This window comes from Macaca mulatta, chromosome 7 (assembly GCF_049350105.2).
Source record: "Macaca mulatta isolate MMU2019108-1 chromosome 7, T2T-MMU8v2.0, whole genome shotgun sequence".
NCBI lineage: Eukaryota > Metazoa > Chordata > Mammalia > Primates > Cercopithecidae > Macaca > Macaca mulatta.
Window position 1 is genome coordinate 107656422 of NC_133412.1, and position 18878 is coordinate 107675299.

The 18878-nt window shown below is 49.5% G+C and overlaps 1 protein-coding gene and 2 non-coding genes across 8 annotated transcripts in view; 1 reads left to right on the forward strand and 2 right to left on the reverse strand.

Annotated features, from left to right (window-relative positions):
- The first annotated feature begins 3185 nt into the window (after nt 1–3185).
- LOC114679853 (U1 spliceosomal RNA) lies at nt 3186–3349 on the forward strand. Its single transcript, XR_003731945.1, has one exon. It is a non-coding gene; the product is annotated as a U1 spliceosomal RNA (small nuclear RNA).
- Nucleotides 3350–9250: 5901 nt separating this feature from the next.
- On the reverse strand, nt 9251–9414 carry LOC114679864 (U1 spliceosomal RNA). The gene has a single exon (XR_003731956.1). It is a non-coding gene; the product is annotated as a U1 spliceosomal RNA (small nuclear RNA).
- Nucleotides 9415–12829: 3415 nt separating this feature from the next.
- SNX6 (sorting nexin 6) overlaps nt 12830–18878 on the reverse strand; it is a 73136-nt gene continuing 67087 nt past the window's right edge. For all 6 annotated transcript variants that reach the window (XM_028851488.2, XM_077940886.1, XM_028851487.2 and 3 more), the window contains one exon: nt 12830–14599. In XM_028851488.2, coding sequence (XP_028707321.1) covers nt 14546–14599 — 54 coding nt within the window. In that variant the 3' untranslated portion in view covers nt 12830–14545. The remainder of the gene's footprint in view (nt 14600–18878) is intronic.

Below are 18878 nucleotides of genomic sequence, written 5' to 3' on the forward strand. Positions count from 1 at the left end.
TTTCACTTTTCTTCAAGTTACAGCAGTTACCTGAAATCTGAAAACATTAAATGAAAAACTGCAGAAACGATTTATGTTTTAAATTTTATGTTGTTCTGAGCAGCGTGATGAAATCTGTTGCCGTCCTACCTGGAACATTGAGTCACGCCTCTGTCCAGTGTGTCCATGCTGTATACACCGTCCACCCATCAACCACTAAATAGCTGTCTTGGCTGTCAACATAACAGATCACAAGAAGATTGAGGTTGGGTGCGGTGGCTTACCCCTGTAATCCCAGCACTTTGGGGGTCCAAAGTGGGAAGATTGCTTGAGCCCAGGAGTTCAAGACCAGCCTGGGCAACTAAGCGAGATCCTATCGCTAAAAAAATTTTAAAACAACTTTTTGGCTGCCAGCAGTGGCTCACGCCTATAATCCCAGCACTTTGGGAGGCCAAGGGGGGCGGATCACGAGGTCGTGAGATCAAGACCATCCTGGGTAACAGGGTGAAACCCGGTCTCTACTAAAAATAACAAAAAATTAGCCGGGCTTGGTGGCGGGCGCCTGTAGTCCCAGTTACTCGGGAGGCTGAGGCGGGAGAATCACTTGAACCCGGGAGGCGGAGGTTGCAGTGAGCTGAGATCGTGCTACCGCACTCCAGCCTGGTGACAGAGCGAGACTCCGTCTCAAAAGTGTGTGTGTGTGTGTGTGTGTGTATTACATTAGAAGAAAAGCAAACAAGTCTAGAGAGTTGGTTGTGGTCCTAGGACTTGTAACAGGACACGTAAACTGGAGCTGAGGCTGCCATCGTGGGGTGACCTTTGGGGATTCTATGCGCTGATGCTGAGCAAGCAAAGAGAAGCAAGAGTTTGGAGCAAACAGAGAGAAGCAGGGAGGCTTTCCGTGACCCCCCTGTCTAACATGTTAAGCCCTCAACCGCAGCCTTTTCTCTCCACGCCCTCTTCTCTATCCCGTGGTCCACGTTTTTCCCCCTTCTGCTGCATATTACTTGTCTGCTCACTGTCCGTCTCCCCGTTCCATTTCTCTATTGCTTCCCGAAAAGACCACCCTCAAAACGTAAGGGCTTTGCAACAACAATGATCATGCATTTCTATCCCCAAATCCACAGTTTTGATGTTCTGCTCCCTGATGCCTAGGGTCTCGGTTGGGGACTGAAACTGTTTCCATGTATTTCTCTCCACAAAGCCTCGGGCTTCCTCACGACAGGGCAGCCTGCGTAGTCAGCCTTCTTCCATGACGGCGCAAACCTCCCAGACGATTCCCGGAGACCCAGATGCCTTTGGAGCTGTAAGGATGCCTCCCACCCAGGCTCGGGAGCCCCTGGACATGGCTTCTGCCAAATGCCGTTGTGCATAAGGCCAAACCAGATCCAAGGAGAGGGGAATTGGACTCTACTTCTCAATGGGAGAAGTAGTAAAGAAGAAAGTTCTCGGGTTACTGTCCAAAAAAATCGGCCGGGCGCGGTCGCTCTGGGAGGCCGAAGCGAGCGGATCACCTGAGGTCAGGAGTTCAAGACCAGCCTGGTCTGCTAAAATAAAAAAATTAGCCGGGCATGATGGCGGGTGCCTGTAATCCCAGCTACTCGGGAGGCTGAGACGGGAGAATCGCTTGAACCCGGGGAGATCGCGCCACTGCACTCCAGCCTGGGCGGCTGAGCGAGATTCCGTCTCAAAAAAAAAATCGAGGACGGCTCACCATCTGAGCATAAAATGAAGGTTGAACAGATTACCTAGAATATCTCAGATCGGGTGAATTGACTATAAAACATAACAGTGGCCGGGCATGGTGGTTCACGCCTGTAATCCCAACACTTCGAGAGGCTGAGAGTGGGCAAATCACCTGAGGTCGGGAGTTCGAGACCAGCCTACCAACATGGAGAAACCCCGTCTCTACTAAAAATACGAAATTAGCCGGGCGTGGTGGCGCATGCCTGTAATCCCAGCTACTCGGGAGGCTGAGGCAGGAGAATCGCTTGAACCCGGGAGGCGGAGGTTGCGGTGAGATGAAATCGCGCCATTGCACTCCAGCCTGGACAACAAGAGCGAAACTCCGTCTCAAACAACAACAACAACAACAAAACAACAACAACAACAACAACAACAACAATAATAATAATATAATAATAACAACAGTGTATTTACAGATTTTCCCAAGTGTTTAAACACGGTCTGTTGTCCAGCGTTATACACTTAACTCGACCAGTGCACGCACGGTTTGCATAGTGGACAACTTTGTACTTTGTCCTGATTTTTTTTCCTTCAAAGTAAGAGGCTTGATTCTCCTCCGACTCCACCCGGCCCCTCTCCTTTAGGTTCTCCTGTTAGTTGCAGCCATTTCTGACAGGCCTACCAGGGAAGATGCTCAAGGAAAACGATGTTCTGTCAAGCTGCTTGGGGAAATCTTAGTGCTTAATGTTTAACCGGGGGGAGGAGGGGAACCTCATAATAGTTGTGTCCTGTGGGGAAGACTTCTGTTGGGCTGGCGAGAAGAGAAGGGGCCGAAACTTGCTTTTTGCTGAGAGGAAGGTGAGCCCAAACCCGAGCCCCGCCCGGCCCAGACGCTAGGTCCCTCGGGGACTGGGCGGTGGGGCCGCAAGCTCTTTCTCTCTCTCCCCTCCCTCCTCTCTCTCTCTCTCCCTCTCTCCTCCTCTCTCCCCCTCTTCTCTTCTCTTTCTCTCTCTCTCTTTCCCCCTCTTCTTCTTCTCGCTCTCTCCCTCTCGCCCTCTTCTTCTCTCTCTCTCTCTCTCACTGTCTCTCTCTCTCTCTGTGTGTCTGTCTCTCTCTCTGTGTCTCGGTGTCTCTCTCTCTCGTCCTCTCAGGGCTCCCTTTCAGGTCCCAGACTCCCGGCCGCGCCCCCACTTGCGCCCACCCAGCCCCGAGACACCCAGGCCTGTCCCTCAGTAGGTCCCCGGGCAGGCAGCTGGAGAGACCGGAGCGCCGGGGACGTCCCCCAGCGGGGGCGTGGCGTATGCAGATGAGCACGGCGCGCGGAGGCTGCCGGTCACGTTCGGTCTGGAACCCCACGTCCCGTGCGGATTTCCAAGTGCTGCCGGTGTGACTTTCCCTAGCAGCGAGGGTGGAGTAAGGGGACTGGAGAGGGTGAGGCGTCTGGGGCCGCATGAGAGAAGTGACCGTGTGTTAGAGAGTGGTGGGCACGAGAGTGTGAGAGGAAGCGGGAAGAACATCTCATACTTACCTGGCAGGGGAGATACCATGATCACGAAGGTGGTTTTCCCAGGGCGAGGCTTATCCATTGCACTCCGGATGTGCTGACCCCTGCGATTTCCCCAAATGTGGGAAACTCGACTGCATAATTTGTGGTAGTGGGGGACTGCGTTCGCGCTTTCCCCTGGTATTCAAGAGGTTGAAAAAACAGGCGGGAGCAGGTGGTGTTTTTTTGTGTTTTGTTTTTTTGGCCAGAAGACTGCTGTAGTTTCTCTATCCCCGCCCGCGGAAGAGCCTTTGGCAACGGGTTAGCTGAAAACGTTGCCATCTCTTGCTTTTCCAGGTCAAAGCCGCGTTTTTCCTGCAAGTTTGGGGTGTGTACAGGAAAAAGCCAGAACAGCTTTCTCCGGCGTGGACTAGGCCCGTAAGGAAAATGTCCCAGGATCTGTTAACCGCTAGCGGAAACGACAGAGTATGTATGGGCAATTAATCCTGGTACAGGCAAGTATCTTTAGAAAGGACCCGTCAGGGTTGACTTCCCCGCGTCCCCACCTAGGGGGAGATCGACTCCGCGGGAGCTGCTGATCCCACCCAGGCAGGTGCTGGGCTTGTAGGCAGCAGGATCTTCTGGAAGGACTAGAACTGACTCATCCCACTCCCAAAGAGAAGCAGACGTGTCATGCGTGACAGTGAAGGCCGGACTACAATTGTGGCCCTCAAGAACCGTTTGGGTCCTCGCTAATGGCCTTGGGAGACCACGCAAGACTGGTCAGAAAAGCCATGTAGAAAGGCTTTTCATGGGCCGGGCGCGGTGACTCGCCTCTAAACCCAGCACTTTGAGAGGCCGAGACGAGCGGATCACTTGACGCCAGGAGTTGGAGACCAACCCGGGCAACATGGTGAAAATACAAAAAATTAGCTGGGCGTCGTGGCTCGTGCCTGTAATTCCAGCTGCTCGAGAGGCCGAGGCAGGAGAATTGCTTAAACCCGGGAGGCGGAGGTTGCACTGAGCCGAGATGGCGCCACTGCACTCCAGCCTGGGCGACAGAGCAAGACTCCGTCAAAAAAAAAAAAAAAAAAAAAAAAAAAAAAAAAAAAAAAAAAAGGAAGGAAAGAAGGAAGGGAGGGAGGAAGGGAGGGAGGGAAGGAGGGAGGCTTTTCATGAATACTTTTAGAGTCTCCTGACAGCCTCTGTACATGTTCCCAGGAGGAAACAAGACACTCTGATGTTCAGGGCCACCATCCTGACATGGACCTTTCCTTCAATTATAATGTTGCCATTTTGCTATCTTAAGACCCTTATGTCCAAGCCTTCTCAGACCTCAGCACCCCCGGGATATGTGTAATAGAAGGGTAAATACAGGCTAGGCGCCGTGGCTCACGCCTTGTAATCCCAGCACTTTGGGAGGCCCAGGTAGGCAGATCACCTGAGGTCAGGAGTTCGAGACCAGCTTGACCAACATGGCAAAATCCTGTCTCTACTAAAACTACAAAAATTAGCCGGGCGTGGTGGTGCGTGCCTGTAATCCCAGCTACTCGGGAAGCTGAGGCAGGAGAATCGCTTGAACCCAGGAGTCGGAGAGGTTGCAGTGAGCCGAGATCATGCCACTTGTACCACTCCAGCCAGCCTGGGTGACAGAGCGAGACTCTGTCTCAAAAAAAAAAAAAAAAAAAAAAAAGTAAATACAGAACTGGAAGAAGGAAAGAAAAATGTTGGCCGGGCACGGTGGCTCACGCCTGTAATCCCAGCACTTTGGGAGGCCGAGGCGAGAGGATCACTTCTTGAGCCCAGGAGTTGGAGACCAGCCTGGGCAACACAGCGAGAGACCTCGTCTCTAAATTAAACCAAACCAAACCAAACCAAAACAAAACAAAAGGCAGGAGGAGGCTGCAGTGAGCAGTGATGGTGCCACTGCACTCCCACCCGAGTGACAAGAGCCTGCCTCAAAAAAGAAAAAACATGTGCCCCTGGTGCCATAACGAAAAGAGACGTTTCCCCTTCCTTTGAGGCGTGAGTCTCTGCTTTTTGAGACAGGGTCTCTCTCTGTCACCCAGGCTGGGGTGCAGTGGCGTTATCCTGGCTTACTCTGCAGCCTCGAACTCCTGGGTTCAGGCAGTCCTCCGGCCTCAGCCTGCCTCCTAGCTGGAACCACAGGTGTGCGTTACCACACAAGGCTAACTGGCTAATTTTAATTTTGTTTTGTTTTGTTTTGTTTTGTTTTGTTTTGATAGAGACGGTGTCTTCCTATGTTGCCCAGGCTGGCCTCAAACTCCTGGGCCCAAGCGATCCTTCCGCCTCGGCCCCCCAAAATGCTGAAATTACGGGTGTCAGCCGCCACGCCTGGCCTACGTGAGTCATATTAACAGCTAAATAAGCCTCTTGCCAGTTTTACAACCTAGGAAGGTTTACCCTTGAGGGCCTTGAAGCCACCAACTCAAAAGGTAAATATCAAGGAAGATAGTGTCCCCCATCTCCTTTCTATCTCTGGGAATGTACTTGACTGGTTGATTGATATTTATGTACTGGTTTTTTTTTTTTGTTTTTTCTTTTTTGAGACAGAGTCTTGCTCTATCGCCCGGGCTGGAGTGCAGTGGCGCAATCTCGGCTCACTGCAACCTCCGCCTCCCGGGTTCAAGCGATGCTCCTGCCTCAGTCTCCCAAGTAGCTGGGATTACAGGCGCGTGCCACCACGTCCGGCTGATTTTGTATTTGTAGTACAGACGAGGTTTCACCATGTTCGCCAGGCTGGTCTCAAACTCTTGACCTCAGGTAATCCGCCCGCCTCGGCCTCCCAGAGTGCTGGGATTACAGGCGTGAGCCACTGCACCCGACCTCTACCACTTTTTGCCTAACTTGAGTTTGGATAGTCAGTAAGAGAGCCGAGACAAAGGTGGGCTAAGACCTGGGCAGAATTTTGATCTGCTCCTGGATCTATGCCAGTAAATTCTGAGACAGCCTGGAGAAACTGCTGAGGAAATCAATGGTAGACTCTGGGACTTCTGGATACAGAATTGCAATGTTTCTTTTTTTCTTTTCTTTTTTTAAGTAGACAGGAAGTCTCCATATGTTGCCCAGACTGGTCTCAAACTCCTGGGCTCAAGTGACCCTCCCGCCTTGGCTTCCCAAAGGGATGGGATTGAAGGTGTGAGCCACCGCGTCCGGCCGACAATTCCGTTTATAGCCCCAGAAAATGTCACCCCTTTACATAGGTAGGCAGATGCAAGCCCTGAAATACATGTTGCCAAGAATTTGTCCTCGAGAAGGAAACTTAGCACCATTTGCTACACACAGTTCATCCTCAATTCAACTCCTAATTGGAGCAGTCAGCTGTGTTATTAACTGCCTTTAGCCAAAGGGAAAATAAAGCCTCTGATACCTCCATGACAAGGAGGTAGTGATAACTTGGAGCCAGCCACCTAGGCTAAATTCCCAGAGATAGAGGTCGGGTGCAGTGGCTCACGCCTGTAATCCCAGCACTCTGGGAGGCCGAGGCGGGCGGATTACCTGAGGTCAAGAGTTTGAGACCAGCCTGGCGAACATGGTGAAACCTCGTCTGTACTACAAATACAAAATCAGCCGGACGTGGTGGCACGCGCCTGTAATCCCAGCTACTTGGGAGACTGAGGCAGGAGCATCGCTTGAACCCGGGAGGCGGAGGTTGCAGTGAGCCGAGATTGCGCCACTGCACTCCAGCCCGGGCGATAGAGCAAGACTCTGTCTCAAAAAAGAAAAAACAAAAAAAAAAAACCAGTACATAAATATCAATCAACCAGTCAAGTACATTCCCAGAGATAGAAAGGAGATGGGGGACACTATCTTCCTTGATATTTACCTTTTGAGTTGGTGGCTTCAAGGCCCTCAAGGGTAAACCTTCCTAGGTTGTAAAACTGGCAAGAGGCTTATTTAGCTGTTAATATGACTCACGTAGGCCAGGCGTGGCGGCTGACACCCGTAATTTCAGCATTTTGGGGGGCCGAGGCGGAAGGATCGCTTGGGCCCAGGAGTTTGAGGCCAGCCTGGGCAACATAGGAAGACACCGTCTCTATCAAAACAAAACAAAACAAAACAAAACAAAACAAAATTAAAATTAGCCAGTTAGCCTTGTGTGGTAACGCACACCTGTGGTTCCAGCTAGGAGGCAGGCTGAGGCCGGAGGACTGCCTGAACCCAGGAGTTCGAGGCTGCAGAGTAAGCCAGGATAACGCCACTGCACCCCAGCCTGGGTGACAGAGAGAGACCCTGTCTCAAAAAGCAGAGACTCACGCCTCAAAGGAAGGGGAAACGTCTCTTTTCGTTATGGCACCAGGGGCACATGTTTTTTCTTTTTTGAGGCAGGCTCTTGTCACTCGGGTGGGAGTGCAGTGGCACCATCACTGCTCACTGCAGCCTCCTCCTGCCTTTTGTTTTGTTTTGGTTTGGTTTGGTTTGGTTTAATTTAGAGACGAGGTCTCTCGCTGTGTTGCCCAGGCTGGTCTCCAACTCCTGGGCTCAAGAAGTGATCCTCTCGCCTCGGCCTCCCAAAGTGCTGGGATTACAGGCGTGAGCCACCGTGCCCGGCCAACATTTTTCTTTCCTTCTTCCAGTTCTGTATTTACTTTTTTTTTTTTTTTTTTTTTTTTTTGAGACAGAGTCTCGCTCTGTCACCCAGGCTGGCTGGAGTGGTACAAGTGGCATGATCTCGGCTCACTGCAACCTCTCCGACTCCTGGGTTCAAGCGATTCTCCTGCCTCAGCTTCCCGAGTAGCTGGGATTACAGGCACGCACCACCACGCCCGGCTAATTTTTGTAGTTTTAGTAGAGACAGGATTTTGCCATGTTGGTCAAGCTGGTCTCGAACTCCTGACCTCAGGTGATCTGCCTACCTGGGCCTCCCAAAGTGCTGGGATTACAAGGCGTGAGCCACGGCGCCTAGCCTGTATTTACCCTTCTATTACACATATCCCGGGGGTGCTGAGGTCTGAGAAGGCTTGGACATAAGGGTCTTAAGATAGCAAAATGGCAACATTATAATTGAAGGAAAGGTCCATGTCAGGATGGTGGCCCTGAACATCAGAGTGTCTTGTTTCCTCCTGGGAACATGTACAGAGGCTGTCAGGAGACTCTAAAAGTATTCATGAAAAGCCTCCCTCCTTCCCTCCCTCCCTTCCTCCCTCCCTTCCTTCTTTCCTTCCTTTTTTTTTTTTTTTTTTTTTTTTTTTTTTTTTTTTTTTTTGACGGAGTCTTGCTCTGTCGCCCAGGCTGGAGTGCAGTGGCGCCATCTCGGCTCAGTGCAACCTCCGCCTCCCGGGTTTAAGCAATTCTCCTGCCTCGGCCTCTCGAGCAGCTGGAATTACAGGCACGAGCCACGACGCCCAGCTAATTTTTTGTATTTTCACCATGTTGCCCGGGTTGGTCTCCAACTCCTGGCGTCAAGTGATCCGCTCGTCTCGGCCTCTCAAAGTGCTGGGTTTAGAGGCGAGTCACCGCGCCCGGCCCATGAAAAGCCTTTCTACATGGCTTTTCTGACCAGTCTTGCGTGGTCTCCCAAGGCCATTAGCGAGGACCCAAACGGTTCTTGAGGGCCACAATTGTAGTCCGGCCTTCACTGTCACGCATGACACGTCTGCTTCTCTTTGGGAGTGGGATGAGTCAGTTCTAGTCCTTCCAGAAGATCCTGCTGCCTACAAGCCCAGCACCTGCCTGGGTGGGATCAGCAGCTCCCGCGGAGTCGATCTCCCCCTAGGTGGGGACGCGGGGAAGTCAACCCTGACGGGTCCTTTCTAAAGATACTTGCCTGTACCAGGATTAATTGCCCATACATACTCTGTCGTTTCCGCTAGCGGTTAACAGATCCTGGGACATTTTCCTTACGGGCCTAGTCCACGCCGGAGAAAGCTGTTCTGGCTTTTTCCTGTACACACCCCAAACTTGCAGGAAAAACGCGGCTTTGACCTGGAAAAGCAAGAGATGGCAACGTTTTCAGCTAACCCGTTGCCAAAGGCTCTTCCGCGGGCGGGGATAGAGAAACTACAGCAGTCTTCTGGCCAAAAAAACAAAACACAAAAAAACACCACCTGCTCCCGCCTGTTTTTTCAACCTCTTGAATACCAGGGGAAAGCGCGAACGCAGTCCCCCACTACCACAAATTATGCAGTCGAGTTTCCCACATTTGGGGAAATCGCAGGGGTCAGCACATCCGGAGTGCAATGGATAAGCCTCGCCCTGGGAAAACCACCTTCGTGATCATGGTATCTCCCCTGCCAGGTAAGTATGAGATGTTCTTCCCGCTTCCTCTCACACTCTCGTGCCCACCACTCTCTAACACACGGTCACTTCTCTCATGCGGCCCCAGACGCCTCACCCTCTCCAGTCCCCTTACTCCACCCTCGCTGCTAGGGAAAGTCACACCGGCAGCACTTGGAAATCCGCACGGGACGTGGGGTTCCAGACCGAACGTGACCGGCAGCCTCCGCGCGCCGTGCTCATCTGCATACGCCACGCCCCCGCTGGGGGACGTCCCCGGCGCTCCGGTCTCTCCAGCTGCCTGCCCGGGGACCTACTGAGGGACAGGCCTGGGTGTCTCGGGGCTGGGTGGGCGCAAGTGGGGGCGCGGCCGGGAGTCTGGGACCTGAAAGGGAGCCCTGAGAGGACGAGAGAGAGAGACACCGAGACACAGAGAGAGAGACAGACACACAGAGAGAGAGAGAGACAGTGAGAGAGAGAGAGAGAGAAGAAGAGGGCGAGAGGGAGAGAGCGAGAAGAAGAAGAGGGGGAAAGAGAGAGAGAGAAAGAGAAGAGAAGAGGGGGAGAGAGGAGGAGAGAGGGAGAGAGAGAGAGAGGAGGGAGGGGAGAGAGAGAAAGAGCTTGCGGCCCCACCGCCCAGTCCCCGAGGGACCTAGCGTCTGGGCCGGGCGGGGCTCGGGTTTGGGCTCACCTTCCTCTCAGCAAAAAGCAAGTTTCGGCCCCTTCTCTTCTCGCCAGCCCAACAGAAGTCTTCCCCACAGGACACAACTATTATGAGGTTCCCCTCCTCCCCCCGGTTAAACATTAAGCACTAAGATTTCCCCAAGCAGCTTGACAGAACATCGTTTTCCTTGAGCATCTTCCCTGGTAGGCCTGTCAGAAATGGCTGCAACTAACAGGAGAACCTAAAGGAGAGGGGCCGGGTGGAGTCGGAGGAGAATCAAGCCTCTTACTTTGAAGGAAAAAAAATCAGGACAAAGTACAAAGTTGTCCACTATGCAAACCGTGCGTGCACTGGTCGAGTTAAGTGTATAACGCTGGACAACAGACCGTGTTTAAACACTTGGGAAAATCTGTAAATACACTGTTGTTATTATTATATTATTATTATTGTTGTTGTTGTTGTTGTTGTTGTTGTTTTGTTGTTGTTGTTGTTGTTTGAGACGGAGTTTCGCTCTTGTTGTCCAGGCTGGAGTGCAATGGCGCGATTTCATCTCACCGCAACCTCCGCCTCCCGGGTTCAAGCGATTCTCCTGCCTCAGCCTCCCGAGTAGCTGGGATTACAGGCATGCGCCACCACGCCCGGCTAATTTCGTATTTTTAGTAGAGACGGGGTTTCTCCATGTTGGTAGGCTGGTCTCGAACTCCCGACCTCAGGTGATTTGCCCACTCTCAGCCTCTCGAAGTGTTGGGATTACAGGCGTGAACCACCATGCCCGGCCACTGTTATGTTTTATAGTCAATTCACCCGATCTGAGATATTCTAGGTAATCTGTTCAACCTTCATTTTATGCTCAGATGGTGAGCCGTCCTCGATTTTTTTTTTGAGACGGAATCTCGCTCAGCCGCCCAGGCTGGAGTGCAGTGGCGCGATCTCCCCGGGTTCAAGCGATTCTCCCGTCTCAGCCTCCCGAGTAGCTGGGATTACAGGCACCCGCCATCATGCCCGGCTAATTTTTTTATTTTAGCAGACCAGGCTGGTCTTGAACTCCTGACCTCAGGTGATCCGCTCGCTTCGGCCTCCCAGAGCGACCGCGCCCGGCCGATTTTTTTGGACAGTAACCCGAGAACTTTCTTCTTTACTACTTCTCCCATTGAGAAGTAGAGTCCAATTCCCCTCTCCTTGGATCTGGTTTGGCCTTATGCACAACGGCATTTGGCAGAAGCCATGTCCAGGGGCTCCCGAGCCTGGGTGGGAGGCATCCTTACAGCTCCAAAGGCATCTGGGTCTCCGGGAATCGTCTGGGAGGTTTGCGCCGTCATGGAAGAAGGCTGACTACGCAGGCTGCCCTGTCGTGAGGAAGCCCGAGGCTTTGTGGAGAGAAATACATGGAAACAGTTTCAGTCCCCAACCGAGACCCTAGGCATCAGGGAGCAGAACATCAAAACTGTGGATTTGGGGATAGAAATGCATGATCATTGTTGTTGCAAAGCCCTTACGTTTTGAGGGTGGTCTTTTCGGGAAGCAATAGAGAAATGGAACGGGGAGACGGACAGTGAGCAGACAAGTAATATGCAGCAGAAGGGGGAAAAACGTGGACCACGGGATAGAGAAGAGGGCGTGGAGAGAAAAGGCTGCGGTTGAGGGCTTAACATGTTAGACAGGGGGGTCACGGAAAGCCTCCCTGCTTCTCTCTGTTTGCTCCAAACTCTTGCTTCTCTTTGCTTGCTCAGCATCAGCGCATAGAATCCCCAAAGGTCACCCCACGATGGCAGCCTCAGCTCCAGTTTACGTGTCCTGTTACAAGTCCTAGGACCACAACCAACTCTCTAGACTTGTTTGCTTTTCTTCTAATGTAATACACACACACACACACACACACACTTTTGAGACGGAGTCTCGCTCTGTCACCAGGCTGGAGTGCGGTAGCACGATCTCAGCTCACTGCAACCTCCGCCTCCCGGGTTCAAGTGATTCTCCCGCCTCAGCCTCCCGAGTAACTGGGACTACAGGCGCCCGCCACCAAGCCCGGCTAATTTTTTGTTATTTTTAGTAGAGACCGGGTTTCACCCTGTTACCCAGGATGGTCTTGATCTCACGACCTCGTGATCCGCCCCCCTTGGCCTCCCAAAGTGCTGGGATTATAGGCGTGAGCCACTGCTGGCAGCCAAAAAGTTGTTTTAAAATTTTTTTAGCGATAGGATCTCGCTTAGTTGCCCAGGCTGGTCTTGAACTCCTGGGCTCAAGCAATCTTCCCACTTTGGACCCCCAAAGTGCTGGGATTACAGGGGTAAGCCACCGCACCCAACCTCAATCTTCTTGTGATCTGTTATGTTGACAGCCAAGACAGCTATTTAGTGGTTGATGGGTGGACGGTGTATACAGCATGGACACACTGGACAGAGGCGTGACTCAATGTTCCAGGTAGGACGGCAACAGATTTCATCACGCTGCTCAGAACAACATAAAATTTAAAACATAAATCGTTTCTGCAGTTTTTCATTTAATGTTTTCAGATTTCAGGTAACTGCTGTAACTTGAAGAAAAGTGAAACTGCAGAAAAGGCAGGACCACTGGACTGCTGCTTTCATTCTACGCCCACGTTTTAGAGTGCATTCCCACAATAAGCACTCTAACAATGTAAACCAGGGGCCGAGGGATGCACCTTCCACTCTACTTCCTTCCCCAGAAAAGATCACCTTGGTACAGAATAGCAAATGGGTAAGTGAAACACTGTATAGCTTTTGGCCCTATACTTAGTATTTCTTAACATTTACACAGCGTTTTCACATTTCCAAAGCACAGTACCAACGTTTATTAATCCTCACAACACCCCTGTGAGGTAGGTCAATATGTCCTTTAGAGTAGAAAACTGAGGCAGAGGTCAAGCAAACCTGCCCTGGGCCACAGAGCAGCAGATGAAGGGGCTAGACCTGGATCCAGAAGCTAGGGCTCTTGGTCCTGCCTTCATCCACTGGTGGACATCACATGGGCTTATTTTTACCAGTGAAGGTTATGTGAAGGACAAAACGCACTCAGCCAGCAACGGAAAATCAGCAGTTCAAACAGCACTGGGGAACACGTCAGTTAAAGAGACGAAACACTGATCAGCTCATGAATGAGACAAGAGAACATGCTGCTGAGGAAGTGTGGAATCATCACGACCGGGGACTAGACCAAGAATGGGCGCTCAGGAGGGTTCAGGAAAATGTAAACAAACTAGGAACCCATCCAAGGGGTGACAGGCCCAAATCCCTATGGGTCTCCAAATGGTAGAAAAATTAGAAAACGATAGTGGAAAAATCCAACCACGCAACCTAACTTTAAACTAGGAATGACAGTAATGTTCATTCACATTAGAAAGGCCGACAGTGTTTGTAATATAACTACTGGCGACAGTATCCTATTTGTATGCCAACTTTCATCTCAAGTATTCTACTTTTCTTTCCCCACAGACAAACAAGTGTTGTTCTTTACAGCAGACCTCTTTCCCTCTACATACCAATCTATCCACTCGCATAACTACTAAGTGGCTCACTGGTATATGTCTCATGCTTAATTGGCTGAGCTAGGCGTGGAATCCTGGAAACCACAACAGACTGTACTTTGCTCCTGTATTTCAGGAATAACTGTCGCTAACCTGCCTCTGTCCGATTCCACCTTCTATGAAGTACACACAGAGGAGCAGTTCATTCTTTTGTAAAGGGATTGGTGGACTTTGTTCGAGATGCCATTTCAAAAGAAACGAGAAAAAAGAAAAACTAAGACCTGCACTGTAAAGCATTATATAGGAGTAGATTTATTACAGCTACTCCACATTTTCCAGAGTGATACAATTACCAGAGAGTTAAAAACTATCACTGTTATCGCTGTTTATTTTACAATAATTGGTTTAGTCTACAAGTTTAAGGCAAACATACTAATGCATTTGCTTTTCTTCAGAAATCATACTTATAAAGATTACATAAAATCTGTCCCAAAACTTCTAAGAAATATTCAGTAATTAAAAATAAGTCTGATTAAGATGCTTTACCAGGATACATGAATGAACTAAGGTGGTATATAATGCTTTTAAAAACAAAATTAAAAAAAATTCAAAAAAGGCAATCTTCATCTTGTTTGAACAATGCATTCTGAAAAGGTTAAACTTCAGAAATTATTTAAAGGTAAATAAGATTGGCAGCCATAAGGAATAGTATTTATAAAATAAACAGAGTTATAGAGGCTACTTTAAAGAAGAATGAACTTTGGACTTCTGAGTATGACAAGTGCACGATGATGGACCACTGTCGTGGAGAACACAGTGCAGCATCACAGCACACAGACTGGCATCGCCTAGGTGTGTGCTGCTCTATGTTTCTCAGAAAAAGAGGAGTAGATGCACTTTTTCAGCTGTTTTCTGTTGGTTTCCAGTGAGCATAAATGCTTAACATCATTAAGAAAACAAAAATAACATTTGAAGGAAGGCAGCCCTTTTTAACAGGAAGGCGGAGTGTGGCTTATGTGTCTCCATTTAACACTGCCAGGCAGTTCTGCAGCAACTGTAGGTTACCCTAAAAAAGGGATAAAAAATAAATTATAAATTTTAGTCCAAACAATCTAGAAGACTCCTACTGAAAATACACTGTTAGAAACCACATAAAATATAGTGTTAGAAGTCATATGACTTTTTAAAAACAGCCATTCATTATATACACATAAAGGGTTAAACACATAAAATTACATAATTTGTTTCACATACAGTTATACTTTCTACATACCAGATTCTTCAGTAAATTTCTTTTTTTCTTTTTTTTTCCTGAGATGGAGTATTACTCTGTTGCCCAGGCTGAAGTACAATGGCACCATCTCAGCTCACTGCAACCTCTGCCTCCCGGGTTCAAGTAATTCTGCCTCAGCCTCCCCAGTAGCTGGGATTACAGGCATCTGCCACTATGCTCCGCTAATTTTTGTATTTTTAGTAGAGACGGAGTTTTGCCATGTTGGCCAGGCTGGTTTTGAACTCCTGAACTCAGGTAATCCACCTGCCTCAGCCTCCCAAAGTGCTGAGATTACAGGCATGAGCCACCACGTCAGCCTTTCTTTGTTTTGATATGGAGTCTTGCTCTGTCACCCAGACTAGAGTACAATGGCATGATCTTGGCTCACTGCAACCTCTGCCTCCTGGGTTCAATCGATCGTCCTGCCTCAGCCTCTTGAGTAGCTGAGATTACAAGTGTGTGCCACTACACTGGCTAATTTTTTGTATTTTTTAGTAGAGACAGGGTTACGCTATGTTGGCCAGGTTGGTCTTGAACTCCTGACCTCAGGTGATCTGCCTGCCTTGGCCTCCCAAAGTGCTGGGATTACAGGGGTGAGCCACGGCACCCAGCCTTCACTGTAGGATGTTTAACAGCATCCTTGGCCCACCATGTACTGGTAGTAACCATAGAACACCCAGTTGTGATAACCACAAATGTCTTCAGCTATTGCAAAATGTCCTCTGGGGGGCAAAATCACCTCTGATTGAGTAGTACTGTTAATAGAACAGTTATCAGAAATCTAAATACAGAGAACTCAGGTCAGAAAGAACTTGAAAAAGTATAGAATCGGCCCGGCGCGGTGGCTCAAGCCTGTAATCCCAGCACTTTGAGAGGCCGAGACAGGCGGATCATGAGGTCAGGAGATCGAGACCATCCTGGCTAACAGGGTGAAACCCCGTCTCTACTAAAAAATACAAAAAACTAGCCGGGCGAAGTGGCGGGTGCCTGTAGTCCCAGCTACTCGGGAGGCTGAGGCAGGAGAATGGCATGAACCCGAGAGGAGGAGCTTGCAGTGAGCTGAGATCCGGCCACTGCACTCCAGCCTGGGGGACAGAGCAAGACTCCGTCTCAAAAAAAAAAAAAAAAAAAAAAAAAGTATAGAATCTGGCCAGGCGCGGTGGTTCATGACTGCAATTCCAACACTTTGGGAGGCCGAGGTAGGCGGATCACCTGAGTTCAGCAGTTTGAGACCAGCCTGGCCAACCTGGTGAAACCCTATCTCTACTAAAAATACGAAAATTAGCCGGGCATGGTGGTGTGCACCTGTGTCCCAGCTACTTGGGAGGCTGAGGGAAGAGAATCGCTTGAACCCAGGAGGCAGAGGTTGCAGTGAGCCGACATCACGCCACTGCACTCCAGTCTGGGGCAACAGGAGCGAAATTCCATATCAAATAATAAAAAAAAAAAGTGCAGAATCTGGAAACTGGACACGGACATCAGTCTATAGCAGGACTCAGCAAACTTTTTGTGTAAAAGGCTAAATAATAAGTATTTTAGGCTGTTTCAATAATTCCAGTATGCTACTACGTAAAAGCAGCCACAAAGCATAAATGAATGAGCTTGGCTGCCTTCCGATAAAATTTTATTTGTAGATACTTAAATCTGAATTTCATAATTAATACATGTCATGACATATTATTATTATTATTTTTATTTTTTTTTTGAGACGGAGTCATTCTGTCGCCCAGGCTGGAGTGCAGTGGCGCCATCTCGGCTCACTGCAAGCTCCGCCTCCCGGGTTCACACCATTCTCCTGCCTCAGCCTCCCGAGTAGCTGGGACTACAGGCGCCCGCCACCACGCCCGGCTAATGTTTTGGTTTTTTAGTAGAGATGGGGTTTCACTGTGTTAGTCAGGACGGCCTCGATGTCCTGATCTTGTGATCCGCCCGCCTCGGCCTCCCAAAGTGTTGGGATTACAGGCATGAGCCACGTCGCCCGGCCGACATATTATTCTACCTTAAAAACAAAAACCAGGCCGGGCGCGGTGGCTCAAGCCTATAATCCCAGCACTTTGGGAGGCCGAGGCGGGCGGATCACAAGATCAGGAGATAGAGACCGTCCTGACTAACACAGTGAAACCCCGTCTCTACTAAAAATACAAAAAATTAGCCGGGCGTGGTGGCGGGCGCCTGTAGTCCCAGCTACTCGGGAGGCTGAGGCAGGAGAATGGTGTGAACCCGGGAGGCGGAGCTTCCAATGAGCCGAGATGGCGCCACTGCACTCCAGCCTGGGCGACAGAGCGAGACTCCGTCTCAAAACAAAAAACAAAAAACAAAAAAATCCCAACCATTTAAAAATGGGAACACCATTCCTGTCTCACAGACTTTACAAAAGAAGATGGGCTGTAGTTTGCCAACCCTTGATGTATAGCAAAACTTCTGGTAGTTCATAACTTTTTATTTTTATTTTTGGACACAGAATCTCATTCTGTTGCCCAGGCTGGAGTGCAGTGGCATGATCTCGGCTCACGGCAACCTCTGCCTCTCAGGTTCAAGCGATCATCTCGCCTCAGCCTCCGGAGAAGCTGGGATTACAGGCGTGCACCACCATGCCCAGCTGATTTTTGTATTTTTAGTAGAGACAGGGTTTCACCATCTTAGCTAGTGGTCTCGAACTCCTGACCTAAAGTGCTGGGATTACAGGCGTGAGCCACTGTGCCCGGCCTCTCTTTAAAAAAAAATAAAAATAAAAATGAATATTAGAAACCAGCTCAGGCTCCGTAAGAGTAACAATGCCAAACTTATCAAAACATTTTGACAGGGTTATTAGACTAAGAAATCAGAAAACAAAAATAGCAAATGTTAAATAAATTTTTTTTTGGCGTCCAGGCTGAAGTGCAGTGGCGCAATCTTGGCTCACTGCAGCCTCCACCTCCTGGGTTTAAGCAATTCTGCCTCAGCTCCCGAGTAGCTGGGATTACAGGCGCCTGCCACCACGCCCAGCTAATTTTTATATATATATATATATTTTTTTTTTTTTTTTTTTTTTTTTTGAGACGGAGTCTCGCTCTGTCGCCCAGGCTGGAGCGCAGTGGCCAGATCTCAGCTCACTGCAAGCTCCGCCTCCCGGGTTGACGCCATTCTCCTGCCTCAGCCTCCCTAGTAGCTGGGACTACAGGCGCCGACACCTCGCCCGGCTAGTTTTTTGTATTTTAAAGTAGAGACAGGGTTTCACCGTGTTAGCCAGGCTGGTCTCGATCTCCTGACCTCGTGATCCGCCCGCCTCGGCCTCCCAAAGTGCTGGGATTACAGGCGTGAGCCACCGCGCCCGGCCTAATTTTTATATTTTTAGTAGAGACGAGGTTTCACCATGTTGGCCAGGCTGGTCTTGAACACCTGACCTCAGATGATCCACCCATCTTGGCCTCCCAAAGTGTTGGGATTACAGGTGTGAGCCACTGCACCCGGCCTAATTTTTAAATGTTTTTATTAAGACTTAAAAAAAAAAAAAACTAGTCAAAAAATGATACTGGTTTCCATATTAGGTATTAGATTCTTTCAGAGCTGACCATTGGAGATGATATAGATATTATTCTTACCTTGATTAAATAATCTTTAAAATCCCTCTCAATTCTAAGATTCTCTATTCTTAAAATTACTCTAAGGTTTGGGCCAAACTTTATATTAACTACAAGAAGAGGCTTAATTCAAAGTAAACAACTAATGTAAAAAAGACCAGAGGGCCAGGCATGGTGGCATACACCTGTAATCCCAGCTACTCGGGAGGCTGAGGCAGGAGGATTAACTGAGCCCAGGAGTTTGATGCTATCTTGGACAACACAGCAACATTCCAGCTCTAAAACATAATTAAATAAATACAATTTTAAAAAACCAGGCAGGGTGTGGTGGCTGATGCCTGTAATCTCAGCACTATGGGAGGCCGAGGCAGGTATCACCTGATGTCAGGAGTTCGAGACCAGTCTGGCTAACATGGTGAAAACCCTGTCTCTACTAAAAATACAAAAATTAGCCAGGTATGGTGGCCAGCTACTCGGGAGGCTGAGGCAGGAGAGTTGCTTCAACCTGGGAA